This window comes from Lampris incognitus, chromosome 8, assembly GCF_029633865.1.
Source record: "Lampris incognitus isolate fLamInc1 chromosome 8, fLamInc1.hap2, whole genome shotgun sequence".
In the NCBI taxonomy this organism is placed as follows: Eukaryota; Metazoa; Chordata; class Actinopteri; order Lampriformes; family Lampridae; genus Lampris; species Lampris incognitus.
Window position 1 is genome coordinate 19,261,934 of NC_079218.1, and position 17,651 is coordinate 19,279,584.

The window sequence follows — 17,651 nt, forward strand, 5'->3', positions numbered from 1 at the left end:
AATTTTTCAATGTATTTGGAGGTGGAAACAGCATTGAAATTAAAGTGAATTGTGTAATCTCTTGGCATGCATGTACTATGCTGGCTAAAGCAAAGAAATGCTTTGGCTTCCAATCTACCAAGGAAATGCTCTCATTTCCAATCGATCATTAACAATGGACAGTTGCAACCAATCCTCTCTTGGCGAAATTTCAGCATTTAAGCCAAAAGTGATGAAGCGAGAAGGACAGCGGAGAGATAGGGAAGGAAGAGAATAGGAAGACAGATGGAGAGAAACATAATTTACCCCGGTCTCCGTACATGTCTGAGGACCATGAAAGGAGTGACAAGAGAGAGGAGGCAGTGATGGTGAGGAAGGGAGAGAGGATCAGTGTGTTGACAACAGAAGAGGACTAGGAAATGGGAAGGGGCAGATTAACATTCCATGGCAAATTCATTCAAGCTATATTTAAAATGTACTTCCAGAATTAGGTGGCGGGAACAAAATTGGTGGAACAGGTGAAGACCAACTAGCAAGTCATATTGCTAGACATACTGGGGGGGAAAACCCAGTGTACAAATATACAGTCATCCAATGTTAAGGGTCTTTTTCTTGTTAGGAGACAATTCACTCAACTTCAAGGTTATATATGACAAGGCTATTGAACATTAAGAGGAAAATGAATTGAACTGATAGGAGAGGCATCCATTCAGAATGCCTTTTAAGTTGATCACATGGATTAACGATGTAATACGTTTATGTAGTTCAATGGTGATATCACATAAACACTCTGTAGCTTGCATAAATATCAATAGACCAGCCATTATTTGACCTGTATTTTGCAATTTAGACAGTTTTTTGTTCTTTTGCTAGAATAGCAGATGCTGATTGAGTCCAAGCTTGCCTCGTAACTAGGGATGCACGATATTGGATTTTTACCAATATCCAATATGCCAATGTTTCCCCAACTTATTTTTGCCGATTGCTGATGCCGATACCGATATATGCACATATTTTTTTTCCCACCTAATTATACAGAGAACATCAAGTCTCTCCTGTAGTGGACTGAACTGAGGCTGCTACACTGACCATGGAAGCCGCACATACCCACGCTACTGATTTCTAGGACTGGTCTATTTTTTTTTTCTCTTATGTGCTATTACATGGCCCTCCAACAGGTAAACACCACATAGAACTTTGTAAAACATGAGCAAAATTTGTTTAAACATGATTAAAATAAATACCTCATTTGACACAGCAATGCAACCTTGGATTTTTTTTATTGCACATTAAAAAAAATCAATCAAATCAATGTGTATCCATGATCCTGTAGTTAAAACGATCAAGTTAATTAATTCAGTACCAGTTAAAGCAATTGCCATGTAACCATTTTCCAAAGTAGCCTACTTGAAATCTCCGAAAACTCCTCAGAAAACATGACTGGCATGCAACCACACGCAACACAGACGCAATTGGTGTAGCAGGTAAAAAAACCTGCTCCGCCCCACCATAGGCACTGATCATGTGGGTGCTCCGGTGCTCGAGCACCCACCGAAAAGGTTGAGCACCTACAGGGACTGTGTGCTGGTACGGTGTAGCCTGTTATAATTTGTAGCAGAGCAGTGTTGCATTTCGTTGCGGTTTGTGTGTACGTCCGACAGGTGACACCAGCCTAGTAAGCCTATATCACAGTAATTACTAAAGCAAACGCAACAAAAGGGATTTTGTGACAATCATCTCCTTGGTAGTATTCACTTAAGTTGAGCACCCCTGGGCAAAAACATAAATCAGCGCCTATGTACCCCACCTATATGACGTGCCGCATCCTTGCCTGGTCAATGGTTTGCGTCTCATGCGCATAATTAAAGTGTCATCTTATCGGCATTTCGGGCCGATTCCGATATTTCATTTTAAAGCCTTTATCTGCCGATACCAATGACGTGCCGCTATCATCGTTCACCCCTACTCATAACTATAATTTTCCAACAATGTTTACATATGTTTGCTTTTTTACATGTATTGTTATATAACACTAGTATTATTATTATTTGTGCAACAAAATCTTTTCATTTGGAGGCCATGCACTAAAAAAGTGACATTTGACAGAATTTTTTATTGCACTTAAACTAAACTCCTGGCACTTTTCAATAACTTAATCTTCATCTGCATTCAGATCAAATTGTCAATTTTGATGTTAGAATCAAACAATGGCTCCAGAGAGATGTTTATGCCTACTGCGCTATGGTTTCTATTATGTTTGAGAAGGTGTTGCTGATAAACAGTACAGAAACTTACTGGTTCCCTCCTCTGAAACCATACCCAGCCCCTCTGCCTTGTTCTGCCTCTCAAAGGCATTAAGATCCAAAACGCTGCAAAAAGACATTAGCCGTGTGTTAGATATGTAGCCCCCACAGTTCAAATAAATGCCTCTACCTCAATGTACTTATCAAATGCTGAACATTTTAAGAGTGAAAACTAACCTGCAAGTTTGCATCAATGCCTGGATGCTCAGAAAAAAGCCAACATCCTTCTTATCTTTCAAGTACTCCAGCATTTTCTGCCAAATACATGAGGGAAATCAATTAATATCCTATGAATAATTAAGTCGTCTTTTCAGATAATGTCGCATTTTCACTAACTTCAAAAGTATGGCCCAATCCAACAGCCTTCCTTTCACGAAACAAACCTGCTGAACCTCACTGTTACCACCATTTAGAATAGAGATGCCCAGTTTGAGGGTAGAGAACACCATCGGGCCGGTCTCACCTATATAAGAGAAAAGACACAATATCGAAAGGCAGAAGGATATGTACGGCAATAAATGGCATCGCCATCAAGGTACATTTGCAAGGTACAAATAGACACAGAACTCAATGGAGGAGGATACCTTTGCAGGCGCTGATCATCTGCAAAACCATTTCGGCAGCACCACGATTATGAAGTCTGGACTGCTGGTACAGGAGTCTTTGTTTTTCCATTTCCTTTTCCTGTGGTAGACATAAACATTATGACTGTGTTCTGCTATTATATGTGCTACCCATAAAACATGAATGGATGGAATAGAAATTCCCTGTTGTATAATCTGAATGTTCTTTCAGTTCACCAGTTGGTTGCTAAAGATTTATTTGAAATATTTGGGTGAGTAAAGTTTAAAGAAAAGTTTATACTCGAGTTTTTAAGTACCTTCTTCACTTTCTTCCTGTGTTTTAATTCAAGAAAAAAAAAGTTTCTTGACTGTGGAACGTGTGATTTTGTAGCAATTTTTTTATATTAAAAAAGAAAAATTGGCACATATCAGGATAACTGCAATGATTTAAAACAAATCTCATGTAAAACATCAGTTTAATTACAAAGCCTCAATTATTTGAGCATCTTTTATTCATTTGATTCTATGCTAGTGGTTAAATGCATTATATAATTACTTTAACATTTAATATTCCTCTCTGGTTGGTTCATATTCACAGGCTGATAGACATGCAATAATGAGGATTTAATTCCTATGGGAAATGCTGTAATTATTTCCATATGCTTTCGCGCCCTGCTGTTTAAGTGATTATCTATGATTTAAATTAAGAAATGTAACATTGTGATTGAAATATTGTAATATTTGGTCAAACTCTTTCTACATCCCAACAGCTATCAACGAAGTACATGTGCTGGGGAAAAAAAATCCATGTGGCCATCCTATGCGCTGTAAATAGAGACAGAAAATTATCTCCATATCCGCCCCTTATCAGCCAATCAGGAGAGTGCTTTGCATGCTGGCATCTCCATTGGTCCCTATTTGCTGTCAATCAGTTTGCACATTCACAAGGCTCTTAGACAGAAGTGAAGGGGCAGATTCATGTGCGGTATGTTTTCAAAACATAGCTAGCTCTTGCTAATTTGAGGCAAATTTGTGATATTGGGTTATACAAATAAAATTTACTTGACTTAAATTCTGCACAAGACTGTTTACCCCCAGTTTAAGTTAGACCTTTAAAGAGAAGCTGAAACTAAGTAATGTCTAAGAAGTAACCAATAGCAAGGTTTAGAAAGATTTTTTTTTACAGTTTCATGAAAAATGCTGGTGAAATTGGCTACAGGAGTCAGAAAACAACAAGAATGCTCTATTCTGTCCATTCACATTTTTTGATCCCATCCCACATTCACTCTCCAGTCATTCAGGACCCTGACTCTCAACACTTCCTCTTCAGCTTGTCAAGCTTGTGTGTTTTTTCTCTTCCATAACTGTAAAAATATTTTTGCATGCTGACACAGGAGAATATTTAAGGAAATTGATGATAACTTATGTGAATTACATCTTCATGAAATACGTTTCACATAATGCGTATTTCCTCTCTTTGTGTCCAAATATTCTGGTGCGGGCAGTTCACTCTTATACCTCTCTGACAGCCAGTGCTTCAAGTTTACATATATTTGCATTATGGTCTATCTGTTTGTCTCTCTCACACATTCTCTCATTCAAGTTTATTAGTTAAGGAGTCAATTCACTACTTCTTCACGTTTGCTGATCGCAGCAAGCGTTTGACTACAGCAAATAGCCCTGATGGCCTTGCATATCACAGTGGTAGCCATTGCAAATGACCATACAGCTTACCAAAAAACAAAAAAAAAGTCTGTCAAAGCTACTTTGCCTTGTTCTGTATCAGACATTTCAAAGCATTTGTAGAAGAGCGTCTCTACTTTTGGAAATGCTTGAAGACAAACATGCATACTGTATATAAAACAGCCAAAACATTTTATATTCTCTGAATCATATTTTGCTCAAATCCTTGCTTATGCAAATGATATAATAAAATCACTATCAAACGCAAGGATACGGAATAAGCCGTTTTCAGAGGGCATGAAGCAGTTTCTTTGTTCAGCCACAATACATATAACCCGTCATAGCACCCCACCCTCTTACCCCACCCAAAGCCACCCCAAGCACCACCCGCCCACCCACATATGCCTGGCCAGGGTCTACCCACTATGTGTCCTGCAGTGAGACCTCATCTGTAACTTATCATGTAAAGAGCGCCAGTACTGAACTTCAGCTTATTCAAACTATACTGTGTGACTTCTGGATATTCCTGGTAGCTTCTTACAGTCAATAAGTGTCACTTTTGTGTGTGTGTGTGTGTGTGTGTGTGTGTATATATATGTATGTATGTGTGTAAGCTAAATTAATTTTCACCCTGGTGTGTTCTACACTGGCTTTCACTGTAGTCTGTCAGTAAGCTAGGTGAGTTGGGAAAGGGACATTGATTAGTAGCATTCAGTTAATAGAAATGAACGTGTTAGCGCAGCTGAGGGGTTATGTGTGGACAGGGAGAGAGAGAGAGAAAACATGGAACAGCTATATCGACAGGTGGACTGTCATGATCGGTTAAAAGGTCAGTGTTACGTTACATTTAAAATTAGTTAAGTTAGCGGTTAATATGATGTGAATGGTGTTTACCAGCATTACTTGAAGCATTCTTTGGTCTTCTGTTCAGTCCAATGTCATGGTGAACGCTGATACGTGTCATGTTTTAAATGTTTTTGCTTTTTTTAATGACGGCTTTAAAAGAATTACCTAATTTTATATGTGGACTGCTAAAACTAAATGTTGAAAAAATTAAATTGTTCTAAAACTAGCATCTCAAAGTTCTGCATATCATGTATATAGTATAAGGGGACTGTAGATATTGAGGCACACCAAATTAAAGTTAAAATAGCGAGGGGGTCCAGGGGCTCTGTTATGCCATGAGGGGCATTTTCCTGGCATTTTTTGGGTCCACTTGTCCCCAGTGTCTATGTATCAGTGTCTTGTCCAGCAATGTTACTGCTATGACAAAAAAATGCTGAAGTGATTCCATATCACAGATACTGCTTAGTTCCACATTGCCAAGATACAGATGGGTGACAAATTACAGGAAAATCCAACATAAAGTGTCTTAGTAAGGTGCTGGTTCACCATGAGCCTCCAGAACCTCTTCAGTGCTCATTGTCATGGATTCTCCAAGTCTCTGAACTCTACTGGCGGGAGGAACACCATTCTTCCAAAAGATATTCCCTCATTTGGTGTTTTGATGATGGTGGTGGAGAGCGCTGTCTAACACATCGGTCCAACATCTCCCATAGGTGTTCAACTGGGTTGAGATCTGGTGACTGTGAAGGCCACAGCATATTATTTACATCATTTTCATCCTCATCAGACCATTCAGTGACCCCTCGTGTCCTGTGGAAGGGGGCATTGTCATCCTGGAAGAGACCACTCCCATCAGGATAGAGATGTCTCATCATAGGTTAAAGGTGATTACTCAGAATAACTTTGTATTGATTTGCAGTGATCCCTCCCTCTAAGAGGACAAGTGGACCCAAACCATACCTGCCAGGAAAATGCCCCCCACATCTTAACAGACCCCCCCAGACCCCCTCACTGTTTTTCCTTTAATTTGTCCCCCCTCTGTATTTTTACCGCATTGTTGGTGTAAGTGGTTGTTTGGCAACGTAATGGTTCACACAATGATAAAAACAATATTGAATGATGCGTCTCTGAGCCTGGAAGCCAACAAATGAGGTTGATTTTCTAACTAACCATGATTTTTTGTTGTTGTTGTTGTTGTTCAATACTGTCCATAGAGTTTTTAGCATTGCTGTGTCTTTTTGCTGTAGTGTTTTCTGCCAAAAAAGTTTTTTCTATTCTATGTTGGTGGGTAAGACACCATTCAGTTTCTTTGGTATGCGAGCTCAATAACAGGACATTTACCTTTAAACTTAAAAAAAGAATACAATAATTTTAGAAGCACAGACTGGGGTCTCACATATTGTGTTCTGTTTGAAATTCTCTGTTATTCCACTCACTGCAAATCCTTAAATATTTCTGCATGTTTTCCAGAGATCGCGACAAACAGGTACCAGCTGTTTTTAATCAGACTCAGCCTACCTGATGTATACTTTTTCTTAAAAATTAGCAAATATTTTCTTACAGTGTGTTGAAGTTTTCACAATGACCTTGGACAAGCTCTCTAACAAACTTATAAAACAATTCTCACAATTTTCATTACTATTATATTATTATTATTATTGTAACTTGATTGATTGGTTGATTATTATTATTATTATTATTATCATTTATGATAATGATATTGAAAAAGAATTTCCCCACAGGGATCAATAAAGTAATAAAATAAAATAAATAAAATAAAAAATAAATAATATTCCTCATGCACCTTGTTTTTTACCTGAATTCTGTTTGCTTATATTTTGATTTATTGAAGACATTGTTTCAATCTTGACGTGTATTTTGAATAATAAGGATATAAAAATATTGGTGTTTAAATTAAATTAAATTAAAATAAATTAATTAAGTTAAGGCTGGGCTTTAAAGGGACATACAGGTGTTTTGCATGTTTTAGCTCATCTACTAAAAAAGGTGTATACTTCACATTACTCCCAACCATTTTCCAGTTTTCTAATTTTTTAGATTTTTTTCCTACCTTTTATGAAAACCACTGGTTTCCATTCATTTCAATAAAAATCAACTTGCAGGGACTTGAAACTTGCTTGAGATAGGTAATCATCACAATAAACGTTTTTTGTGTGTGTGTGTGTGTGTGTGTGAAAGTTATGTTACCATTGGGGGACAATGCAGTTGAACGCATGGATTCTTTATTGTGAAAAATCTACAGGGTGGTGTCTTTCCGTGCCCTCAGACATCCAGAATATCATTGTCATCTGCTGAGCAGCAACCTTTTTAGCCACCAAGTTCACACTATCCTTATCGCGACGTCCAAGTTTGATTATTGTTCATCTTCCTTATTTGATGACAACGTAGCTCCTACATGCAATGCTCGTATAGCAGTTGACTCTTAAAACTCAGATGTCAGCGCTTCCCAACAGCACAGAAACACACCACCTGCAAGACTTTTCACAGGGTGGCCGGGTGGCGTAGCGGTCTATTCCATTGCCTACCAACACGGGGATCGGCAGTTCGAATCCCCGTGTTGCCTCCGGCTTGGTCGGGTGTCCCTGCAGATGCAATTGGCCGTGTCTGTGGGTGGGAAGCCAGATGTGGGTCCTGGTCACTGAACTGGTGCCTCCTCTGGTCGGTCGGGGCGCTTGTTTGGGGGGAACTGGGGCGAGTGGCATGATCCTCCCACGCGCTACGCCCCCCTGGCAAAACTCAACTGTCAGGTGAAAAGAAGTGGCTGGTGACACCACATGTATCACAGGAGACATGTGGCAATCTGCAGCCCTCCCTGGATCGGCAGAGGGGGTGGAGCAACCACCGGGACAGCTTGGAGGAGTGGGGTAATTGGCCAGGTACAATTGAGGAGAAAAAAAATGAGGAAAAATCCACACAAAAAAAAAGGCTTTTCACAATAATTCCGAGTTTTCAACTGCACTGTCTCGCAACAACAATGAAGTTTTGACAAAAAAAAAAGATAACATTGTCAGAATATTCAGTGTTATATATTACCTATCTCAAGCAAGTTTCAAGTATCTTCATGTTGATTTGCATACTGCATTGAAATGAATGGAAACCAACGGCTCTCTGGAAGGTAGTTAAAACATATCCATAAATCTGAAAAAAATACGGCATGCTTTGGAAAAAGATCGGGAGTAATGTAATGTATATGCCATTTGTGGTAAATGTGCTAACCGTGCAAAAACACTGGCATAAAGCAAACACATCACGAGTTCGAGGCATAACATACAGATAGAAGTGACAGCACACAGACAGCACAGACAAGGGTGATGGAAGAGAAAACAGAGAAAGATGTGGCTGTGGCATAATGTCCGGTGGATGATGAGGTCACTCGATGCGTTGAGAGCTACCGCTCCACTGTGTTCCCGGTTCCCTGCCCCTGGCCGCCCATTACCAGTTCTGACTGTCGCACCTCAAAGGACATCTCATCCTCAGAATTTTCCAACACCTCCTCTCCCCCTTCGTCCTCCTCACCAATATGACAACTCTATAACACAAAGGAAACAAGAAAAAAACAAATAGTTGCATAATTGTTATTATTAGTATTATTACTATTATCATTATCATTATTAGTATTATTATTAAGGATGCACAATATTGATATTTTTGCCGATATCCAATAACCAATCATTTCCAGGATAATTTCAGCCAATACCAATGCAGATATTTTTTGATTCACCGCAATACACCATGTGCCTTAGTTTCAACTGGTGGAGTTTAACTATTAGTATTCTGTAATTGTAATGCTTGGGGCTGGAGCAGACATCTAAAAAAAAAACACTGCATTATAAGTACCTGTCATGATTTATTTTAAAAACTAAACTGTTTCCAAGTGTCCACATTCAATGAAGTAGATATGCCGAAATTCAACGGAAAAAACATGTAACATTAATTTTGGCATAATATTTGCCCTTGCATTGGCTGTACAACAGGTTGAGTTGTGAACGCTTCCTTGTAAAATACTGACTATTACAACGTCACCTCAAGTGAAAGCAAATTTTTTTTGTAAATAACAACAGGAGGAAATCTGCTACTTTCCATCATTGTGAAAAGTTTTTAGAAATACACATAGACAGTATCCTTATCTATTAAAAATAGGCTAATTAATGGTTGTCACACCTGATGTCACTTTTGGCACATAATTAATCAACCATCATGTCGCTGCGACATATCTTGCATAAGTTTGATATCTGATGACAATATCGTATTTTTAAGCAGTTGCTGGTCAACACTGATAAACTAACAGATATATTGTGCACCCCTAATTATTTTTATCATTATCATAATTATCATCACTCACCTTTGCCATAATATCTGCATATGCCATATAAAGATGATCTGTATCAAGTTTACTGAAACAAGAAGAGCAGGCAGATGCAACATTATGAGATATGCCTTGCTGTTGTTAATTCGCTCATAGTGTTGCACTACTGTAATACTGCTACATTATAAAAGCTGCAGCCATTCTAACCTCTTTTCTGTAAGAGCAGTGCGGCTGAAATGCAGAATGAGTTGGTGAAGGGGATCTGGCTTGGCCTCTGTCTCTTCCTCCTCATCTCCTTCTTTTTGCTCCATGGCTTTCTGGGATACAGAGAAAAGAATGGGGAAGGTGGGATAGTGTTGAGTGACAGGACAGAAAGATCTCCAAAGATGAAGAGGCTGACACTCACAGACAAGTCATCTATCATCCTGTCTTCGAAAGAGCAGCCCTCTGTTTGGATCCAGTTACGTTTGAATCCCTCAAGGAACATGTTTGATGCTCTGTGCCTGAAATGCAAACAAACATGTCACCATGTTCAAGTAGCCGGTACAGTCAGTTCTGGTATACTTCATCTACGATTGTCCTATATGTATTCAATCTTGTAAGGAGAAGTGTGGCATGTTCACCTTGGAAGGTTGTAGAGAGGCGTCATCCGAAAGCAGGCCACAACAGCCCTACGTCTCTGTTTGGACAACAGTTTGTGCCACACCATCTTCTTGGATTTAAAAGGGTGCTCTGTCTGTCATAGACAAAGTAGGTAATGACAATATAGCAGAAGCAGAGTCACTATGGAAACTATACCCATGAAATATAGATAAATATATACTTTATAGTGTTTCAAGCATTAGCATTAATAACTGCCTATGGCCCGTTTAATTCATTGTCCTATTGTTAGCTTCCAGCTTCTGTACAGAAATAATTGTTTTGATGAGCACTTGTGCTTAACTTAAGTGTGGGAAATCAAAAAAAAAATACTGATAATGCTAATTTGTCTTCATTTGTGTGCAGAAAATACACAGGGTTAGACTACTACATATACAGTAGCTGAGCGAAGAAGTAATGCAGGAACTTACCAACATATTTGCACTGCAGCATATCTCTTCTTTTCAACTATTTATTATTTTTCCTGTCATTTAACCACTTTTTATACTTAAATATTTTGTATATTTCTTATTATATCATTAATGTGTTTGTTATTTTCCTCTGCGAGGTATTATTTAAACTCTTTACACTTTCTTCGATATTTTCATTTCAACATGAAATATTTTTTCCCTGGACAGGCCACCAGTCCATCATAGGGCCAACACATTCACACGTAGGGACAATTTAGTATGGCTGATTCACCTGACCTACATGTCTTTGGACTGTGGGAGGAAACCGGAGCACCCGGAGGAAACCCACACAGACACAGGGAGAACATGCCAACTCCACACAGAGGATGACCTGGTGTCTCCCCGCTTGCTGCCCACTGACTGTTGGGATAGGCTCCAGCATCCTGCGACACCAATTGGGATGCTTCGATAACGGATGGATTGAATATTTTTTCCCACATACATGTGCGGTAAAATGTGAAGATCCAATCCAAATGATTACTATCAAATTAATCAATTGGGAAGATCTTTTAAGTCTTTATGTTTTTCAACTTCTGTCAGACTTAGGCAAGTATTTCCAGCAGTGCCTCCTGATGATTTTAATTATTATGTTGCGACACAATATATTGCACTGTCTACATGGTGAGTTAGGTCTTTTGTGTGGCTGAGTATGTATGTACAGTATGTTGCTCACCACTTCAATATGATAGAGGACAGCAGCAACCTCCTGCACTCTCTTCACAACTTTTTCTGGGGCATCGGCGTCCTCAGCTTTTCCTGCCATTTCTTTGTATAGGGCCATTTGCCAGCGCATGGATGGGTTGTCCACCTATCCACACAAGTAGAGTTACAGAGAAAAGTATATGGCCATTGGGAATCCAATATAGTATCTTAGGCTATAATTGAAACTTTAGTATCTGGAATGGTACAGACTCCAACGTTTGACAAAGTTATAGCTTCAGAAAGACACCTGTTGCAGGACAAAACAATTACCTTGCCCTGAAGATGAAGGTTGTTCTGCAGGAACTCTCTCACTTCCTCATCAGTGTCTCTCTGTAGGAAAACAACCCTTTATCAGTTATTCTTTGATAAATATTTTGGCATGATATAGGAGACCAAAAACTACCAAACTACACAGATTCTCACATTCATGAGACACAAATCTTATCCCACACAATACAGTCAGACGTCACATCAGAAGTAGTCTGACACTTGTATGCAAGAACAATGCTCATTGTGACAGAAAAAGACTACCAAAGAGTAGCGAATCTTGGCCAGGTTGATTAGCTCCTGATCAGCAGGAGAGCACATGTTGAGGCCAATGGGGAGCATCTTTTTCAAGGCAGCCACAATAAGTGAAGTCTGCACAGAGTAACGGTCTCCTCGTCTCTTCTTTTTGGTACGTTCAGCATCTGAGCCCCCACCCTGCGAAAAAAAAAGAAAAAAGAAAAGAATAAGGGACCAAAAAGCTTTCACAGTTTCTTGTGAAATGCAAGTGCAACAGATGTGTGCAGTACTACACTGTAATTAACACTGCTTTGTATTGAATGATCCAAAGCCCCAATTCAACGCCAGGCCCAGTCCCAAAAAAGCCCTCATCTATAAAACCATCTTTACCATAATGCTGAGCATTGCTATGACACTACAACAGCACAAATGCAACTAATTCTACGTCACGCAACTTAACATTGGATGAGGAAATTCGAGAAAATACCTGTCCACTTGACTGCTGTATAAAAATTAAGAACAAAAAAAAGTTTTGAAAATGAAATGAAAACAATAAATTCAATAAAACATTACTTTGTTTTGCTTGTATGTTAGTTTCCTGAACATCGTCATAATGTTTGGTAAAATTGGAACACCAAACAACATCATAGACTTGTTGATATATTACCAGCAGATGTGTGTACCAGAAGATACCCTGCTTTACTCCACAGGGGATTCCAATAAAGACATTATGAACTGTTGACTACCACTACGGGTGTGGTTGAAAGAGTTGTACTTGAAGATCAAAATCAATCTCCTGTGGTCCCCAAAGATATTAAAAATTAAAGATTTTAAAAAGAAAAGGTTTTCTCTCTGAGCTCTGGCTGGTAGGGAAAGGGTACAGTGAAAAATGCAAGGGCAAAGTTGGGAGATGGCTGACTTTGGGAAAGGGGAAACAAGAGATTCTTAGCTGTAGGAGAGGAAATAAGGTAAATTACAGATAAAACATGCTGATACCAAACACATTCCACTCAACTGTCAATGCACTCAACATTCAAAAGGAAAAAAAGAGGCCAAAACAACAAGCTATGGTTTTCTGCATTTGTGAGTTAATAGTTGCATCAACAGCAACATCATCTGAGCAATTCAAGCTGCATGATGTTGCCAAGTGACAAGCAATATGCACGTTAGGCATTACACAGATGGAAACTAGAATTACTGTAGATACCATATGAACAAGCTGTTACGAACTTGCACATCACACAGATAAAACACTTTGTCAGTGGGATATGTCCCTGTGCTCCCCTCCTGCACTTCTGTCCTCTTTCTGCGGGGGAACATTGCTGTCTGTTATCAGCTCTTCCATGAGCTTTAACATGAGAGCATTCACTATATCCATGTGCTTAGTTCTTTTTCTGGGGGTTACATTTCTGTACAGTGTGTGTATGATCTGGGCTTGAATTATACAATGTTAAAATGTTGGCCATGGAAGAGGAGATAGCAGGGAAGACAAGCAGTATTGGCCCCCGCTCAGAAGAGGAGTGGATGCAAAGCTGCTCTACCAACAGCAAATCTAACATAGCTAAATCTAATTTGTTGACATCTCTAGTAGTGATACGGGGCAGTAAACATTACGCACTGGGGGAAACCTTTTAGATAAAAGTGATGTGTGTGTGTGTATACATGTGTGCACACTGATACATTCATCTGTGTGTATGTTGGAAATGTGTTGATATATGTCAAACTGCAATATTTCCAAGGGGATGCACTGTAAGGGTTGAGAGGATATTTTGTTGCATGTTCTGACAATTTGTCACTTTGTTTGCGGTCCTGTAATTCAAAGTTAACCTATAATGATCTCATCTAGGCAACTGATTGCACAATTGAACGCTGAATGAATTGCACGAAATGATTATTAAACTTGTGTTTTACACATAAAATGGCCTAATCAAATCTTTGTGCCGTTTGCCATGACAGGGATAATCCGACAATCAAATTAGCTGAGTCATTAAGTTTACTTGTCGGTCACCCAATTAGGATGATGAAGGCTGTACAGTATTCAGACTGCTCTGTAATAACAATCACATGGTCTGTCATAGTCAAAATTTGCCAGCACTAATCAGCAAAAGCAGCCAGCAACACTCGATGACAATGCACATCCCCTATATGAGGCACTAGGTGCACTTGACTTGACTCAACAGCATATGGCAGTATACTGCAGCTCTACTGTGTGGTAAATGTACTGTTAAAGTTCAACTTGATGGGCTTTTCATTGAATTTGTGTCTGACCTTGTTACTCAATGCAGGGTTTTCAGCCTATTAATTATGACTGAGCCGCAAATACCAGGAATACCTAGCACTGGCTGATATGCCCCCATATTTTTACATTTGAAATCTATCCTGGGGTGCCACTGTTAAAAGTAGGCCAGCCAAGCCATGAGCCCCCTCATCCATCCCGGAGTTGAACAAACCGTATCAGTGCCAGAGATAGCTCCACACAGGGTCAGCCACTTCTCCAATTCAGTGTCAGTGCAAGTGTGTTATAAAAGGCTAGTTCAGAGGAAACAGGGTGCCAAGCATTTCAGAATTTTTTTTTTTTTTTTAGAAAACAGTGATTAAACTTATTGAGTAAGGTCAAGCTAACGTTGAGTAAATTTTACAAGGGGGTAGAAATATTGTTTGCAGGAACCTGATTTAGTCGAGTTAAAAACTAGTTTATGTGTTAGGGGTGTGGAAATCAGGGAGTGTAATGGAAACTAAAGGGCCATGATGGAGTGCCATGGCATTGCCAGGGTGGAATGAAGAAAGAGCACAGAGAGGAGGACTAACATCATCCCCTAGTTGTAAAAAGTTGCATTACAAATGCCACTGATCATCCAACCTTCAAAAGAACAACAAAAAGAAAAAAGACATAGAGGGAAGACTCCAACCCAACTATGATCAACTAAGAGCAAACTCAATGACAGGATGATGGCATCGCGCTTTCACTGCCATCTCCGGCTTGGTATAAAGCCCCGGTGCCATGAGCCCGACTCTACAGCAGAGTACTTTCATCAAGCGCCTCCAGACTCCCCCCCCACACACTGGCAGGACTGGGGGCAGCCCATAGATAGGGTCTGCCATGCTGTCCAGTGATCCTTCATGAGAATAGTGTAAATGTCTCTCCCTTATGTGTGCTTATCCAGCTGTTTTATCACTGAGTGAACTGTCAAGCAAAACTTTTTGCTGACCAACTCTAAATCTAAATGTTTATTTTTGTTTGAGAAATCAGGTGTTCCAACCAAGTATTGTGTGTTAATGTCCATGTGCAGGCTCGTATATCAGTGTAATGCAATGCTGATGAGAGTGCGAGGATCCAGTGTCTGTCGTTCTTGTGATTTTAAATCTGACCAGGATTTTCATATTCTATTCCTGTAAATAAGCATGTATTTATAGTGATGGCAGATTCTAGAGTGAGTGTAGTTTCCACTGGTGATAGATTGCAAAGTATTAGTAGCTAAATGGATACAGCTGCATGTACAGGGAAAGTATTTGCCACTCGTGTTGGATTTGACTTGGCTTATGCCTCTCTCAGGAATGTGCTGATGAGGTGTGTGTCTGTGTGTATGTGTGTGTTTGCGTACACACATTTTGTGCGTGTGTATGTGTGCATTAATGTGGGTGTGCGTGGATCTGATGTGCCAGTGTGCCGGGGAGGTTGATGAAAAGCTCCCCCAAGGTGAGGTGCCATGCGATCAGCACAGCGGTCGTGCAGGAACAAAGTCTAACCTCGGAGTCCCCGCCCTGGAAACCCACCGTCAACCCAAAGAAGAGGACAAGGGACAGCCAAAGAAGAATATTATTAACACAGCCACTTTCGTTCTCAAGATCCACAGACTAAAATGGATTAAGCCATCACAAAATAAGACTTAAAAAAGAAGATAGAAAAAAAGAGCAGTCAGTGTGTAAAAAGAAAAAAAAAGGATCACGGCAAACACTTAAAACTGAATAACCTGTTATTGAATCTATAGAAAAACACTGTACCTGGTAAGGTTGATGCATAAGTGTCTTTCTGTCTCAGATAACATTGTGGGATTATTATCAATGATACATCAATATGGGTTTACAAAGAGAAACACTGACATAATAGGTCAATGGTCAATTTTGGAAAGTGTCTAAAAACTCAGAATAGTTAGCTTAAGTATTTAAGGAAATTAATCCAAAAGACTGAAGATACAATGAGTGAACGCCATAGAACACATAGTCACAAAATGTGGCAGTAATCTTAAGGATTTAAAATCCCACTTCCTTGAGCGGAAGAATATTTTAGGATAAGAGGTATGATGCCATTCCAGGATCGATACTACTCTGGCAAGGCAACTTTACATGTTATTCTGTCAACTCACCTTGCTCATTTTGCTCTTGCTGTCAGCAGTGAGGAATGACATGTTATTGATCTCATTCATCACCACAAAGTTCTGCTCCTCTCGCTTGAAATTCTGCACAAATATGAAAAACAAAGAGAGAAGGAATTCGCTGTCATGTCAGACCTGTGATTGATACCATCTATCATAGGCTGACTGAGCACACTCACATGAGATTTGGACCAGAATATGAAGACCTCCCCGACCATTCGGAACAGCTCTTCTGCATCCGGATCTGGGCATGTCAACCAGTGTGCCCTGTAAAAGAACAAACCACATTACGGCTCTGCTAATACAGAACATAATAATATTGACTCTGTTAACAGTACAGGGTGTTTGTTATGTCAAACTACACTTATTTATCGCTCCACCTGTTGTTGTCCACATAGCGGATGAGGAGCGGGTACAAGGCATACAAGTCTCTGCAGAGCACAGCAAACTCATCCCGTATGGTGCCATCCTCCTCATCCCCCTCCGACTTGCCCTCCATGCGCAGATGGTCTTCTTCAGCCACCACTTTCCTGTTCGCTTTTTCAGCTTCTCCATCGTCGGGATGAAGTGGGACTTGAGCATTTCTGGCTTCGCTCTACTTACAATGGGTTGAGAGAACACTAGGAAGAGAAGAAATAGCATCAGACCCAGAGTTCATATACATTTTCACCAATGGTGTTCATGACTTTTCCATGACTCCTCCTTAACCTTTAGTTTAATTTCTATAACCAATAGAAACTATATTTTATGGTTGCCACTGAAAAGGTCTGTGTCTGGCCATATGCTGTTGAGTCAATTGCAAATACTGTATATGAGCCACTCTCCTTGCAACAACCTTTTCAAGCCGTATTTTGTCCTTGTGTATTTGAAGCCATTGATTGTTGAAACCGTACTTGCCCAGCATACTGTCGACAAAATAGCTAGCTTACTGATCTGAAAATTAGTAAGCGAAGGCACAAATAAGCAAACTGAGACAAACTGTAGCATGCATACACAACAGGAATTCCAAAGCCCCACAGCAAGGGTCAAACCTGTTGCTTTTTTTGTTTTGTTTTGTTTGGGTTTTTTTGGGTTTTTTTTGGACAGTCAATCTTTAACAGAGTTGATGCCGCTTTAGTCAGATTTTCCATGAATTATAATTTCCCGTAACTTTTCCAGGACCTGTACACTGTATTTTAAAATTTACTGACTTTTCAAGGTTTTTCATTACTGTATGAACCCCGCAGACCACTGCCCCATGTGAACTAGCATTAAAGACAGCT

The 17,651-nt window shown here is 39.7% G+C and overlaps 1 protein-coding gene across 1 annotated transcript in view; it reads right to left on the minus strand.

Annotated features, from left to right (window-relative positions):
* LOC130116306 (ryanodine receptor 1-like) overlaps nucleotides 1-17,651 on the minus strand; it is a 79,525-nt gene that overhangs the window by 24,913 nt on the left and 36,961 nt on the right. Inside the window, 19 exon segments of the mRNA XM_056284225.1 lie at nucleotides 286-303; nucleotides 2,275-2,348; nucleotides 2,460-2,536; nucleotides 2,666-2,745; nucleotides 2,867-2,966; nucleotides 8,832-8,924; nucleotides 9,738-9,789; nucleotides 9,909-10,018; nucleotides 10,108-10,204; nucleotides 10,325-10,437; nucleotides 11,484-11,618; nucleotides 11,783-11,842; nucleotides 12,044-12,214; nucleotides 15,764-15,778; nucleotides 16,381-16,473; nucleotides 16,569-16,656; nucleotides 16,770-16,920; nucleotides 16,923-17,009; nucleotides 17,319-17,322. Of these exon segments, the coding sequence (XP_056140200.1) occupies nucleotides 286-303; nucleotides 2,275-2,348; nucleotides 2,460-2,536; nucleotides 2,666-2,745; nucleotides 2,867-2,966; nucleotides 8,832-8,924; nucleotides 9,738-9,789; nucleotides 9,909-10,018; nucleotides 10,108-10,204; nucleotides 10,325-10,437; nucleotides 11,484-11,618; nucleotides 11,783-11,842; nucleotides 12,044-12,214; nucleotides 15,764-15,778; nucleotides 16,381-16,473; nucleotides 16,569-16,656; nucleotides 16,770-16,920; nucleotides 16,923-17,009; nucleotides 17,319-17,322 (1,618 nt within the window).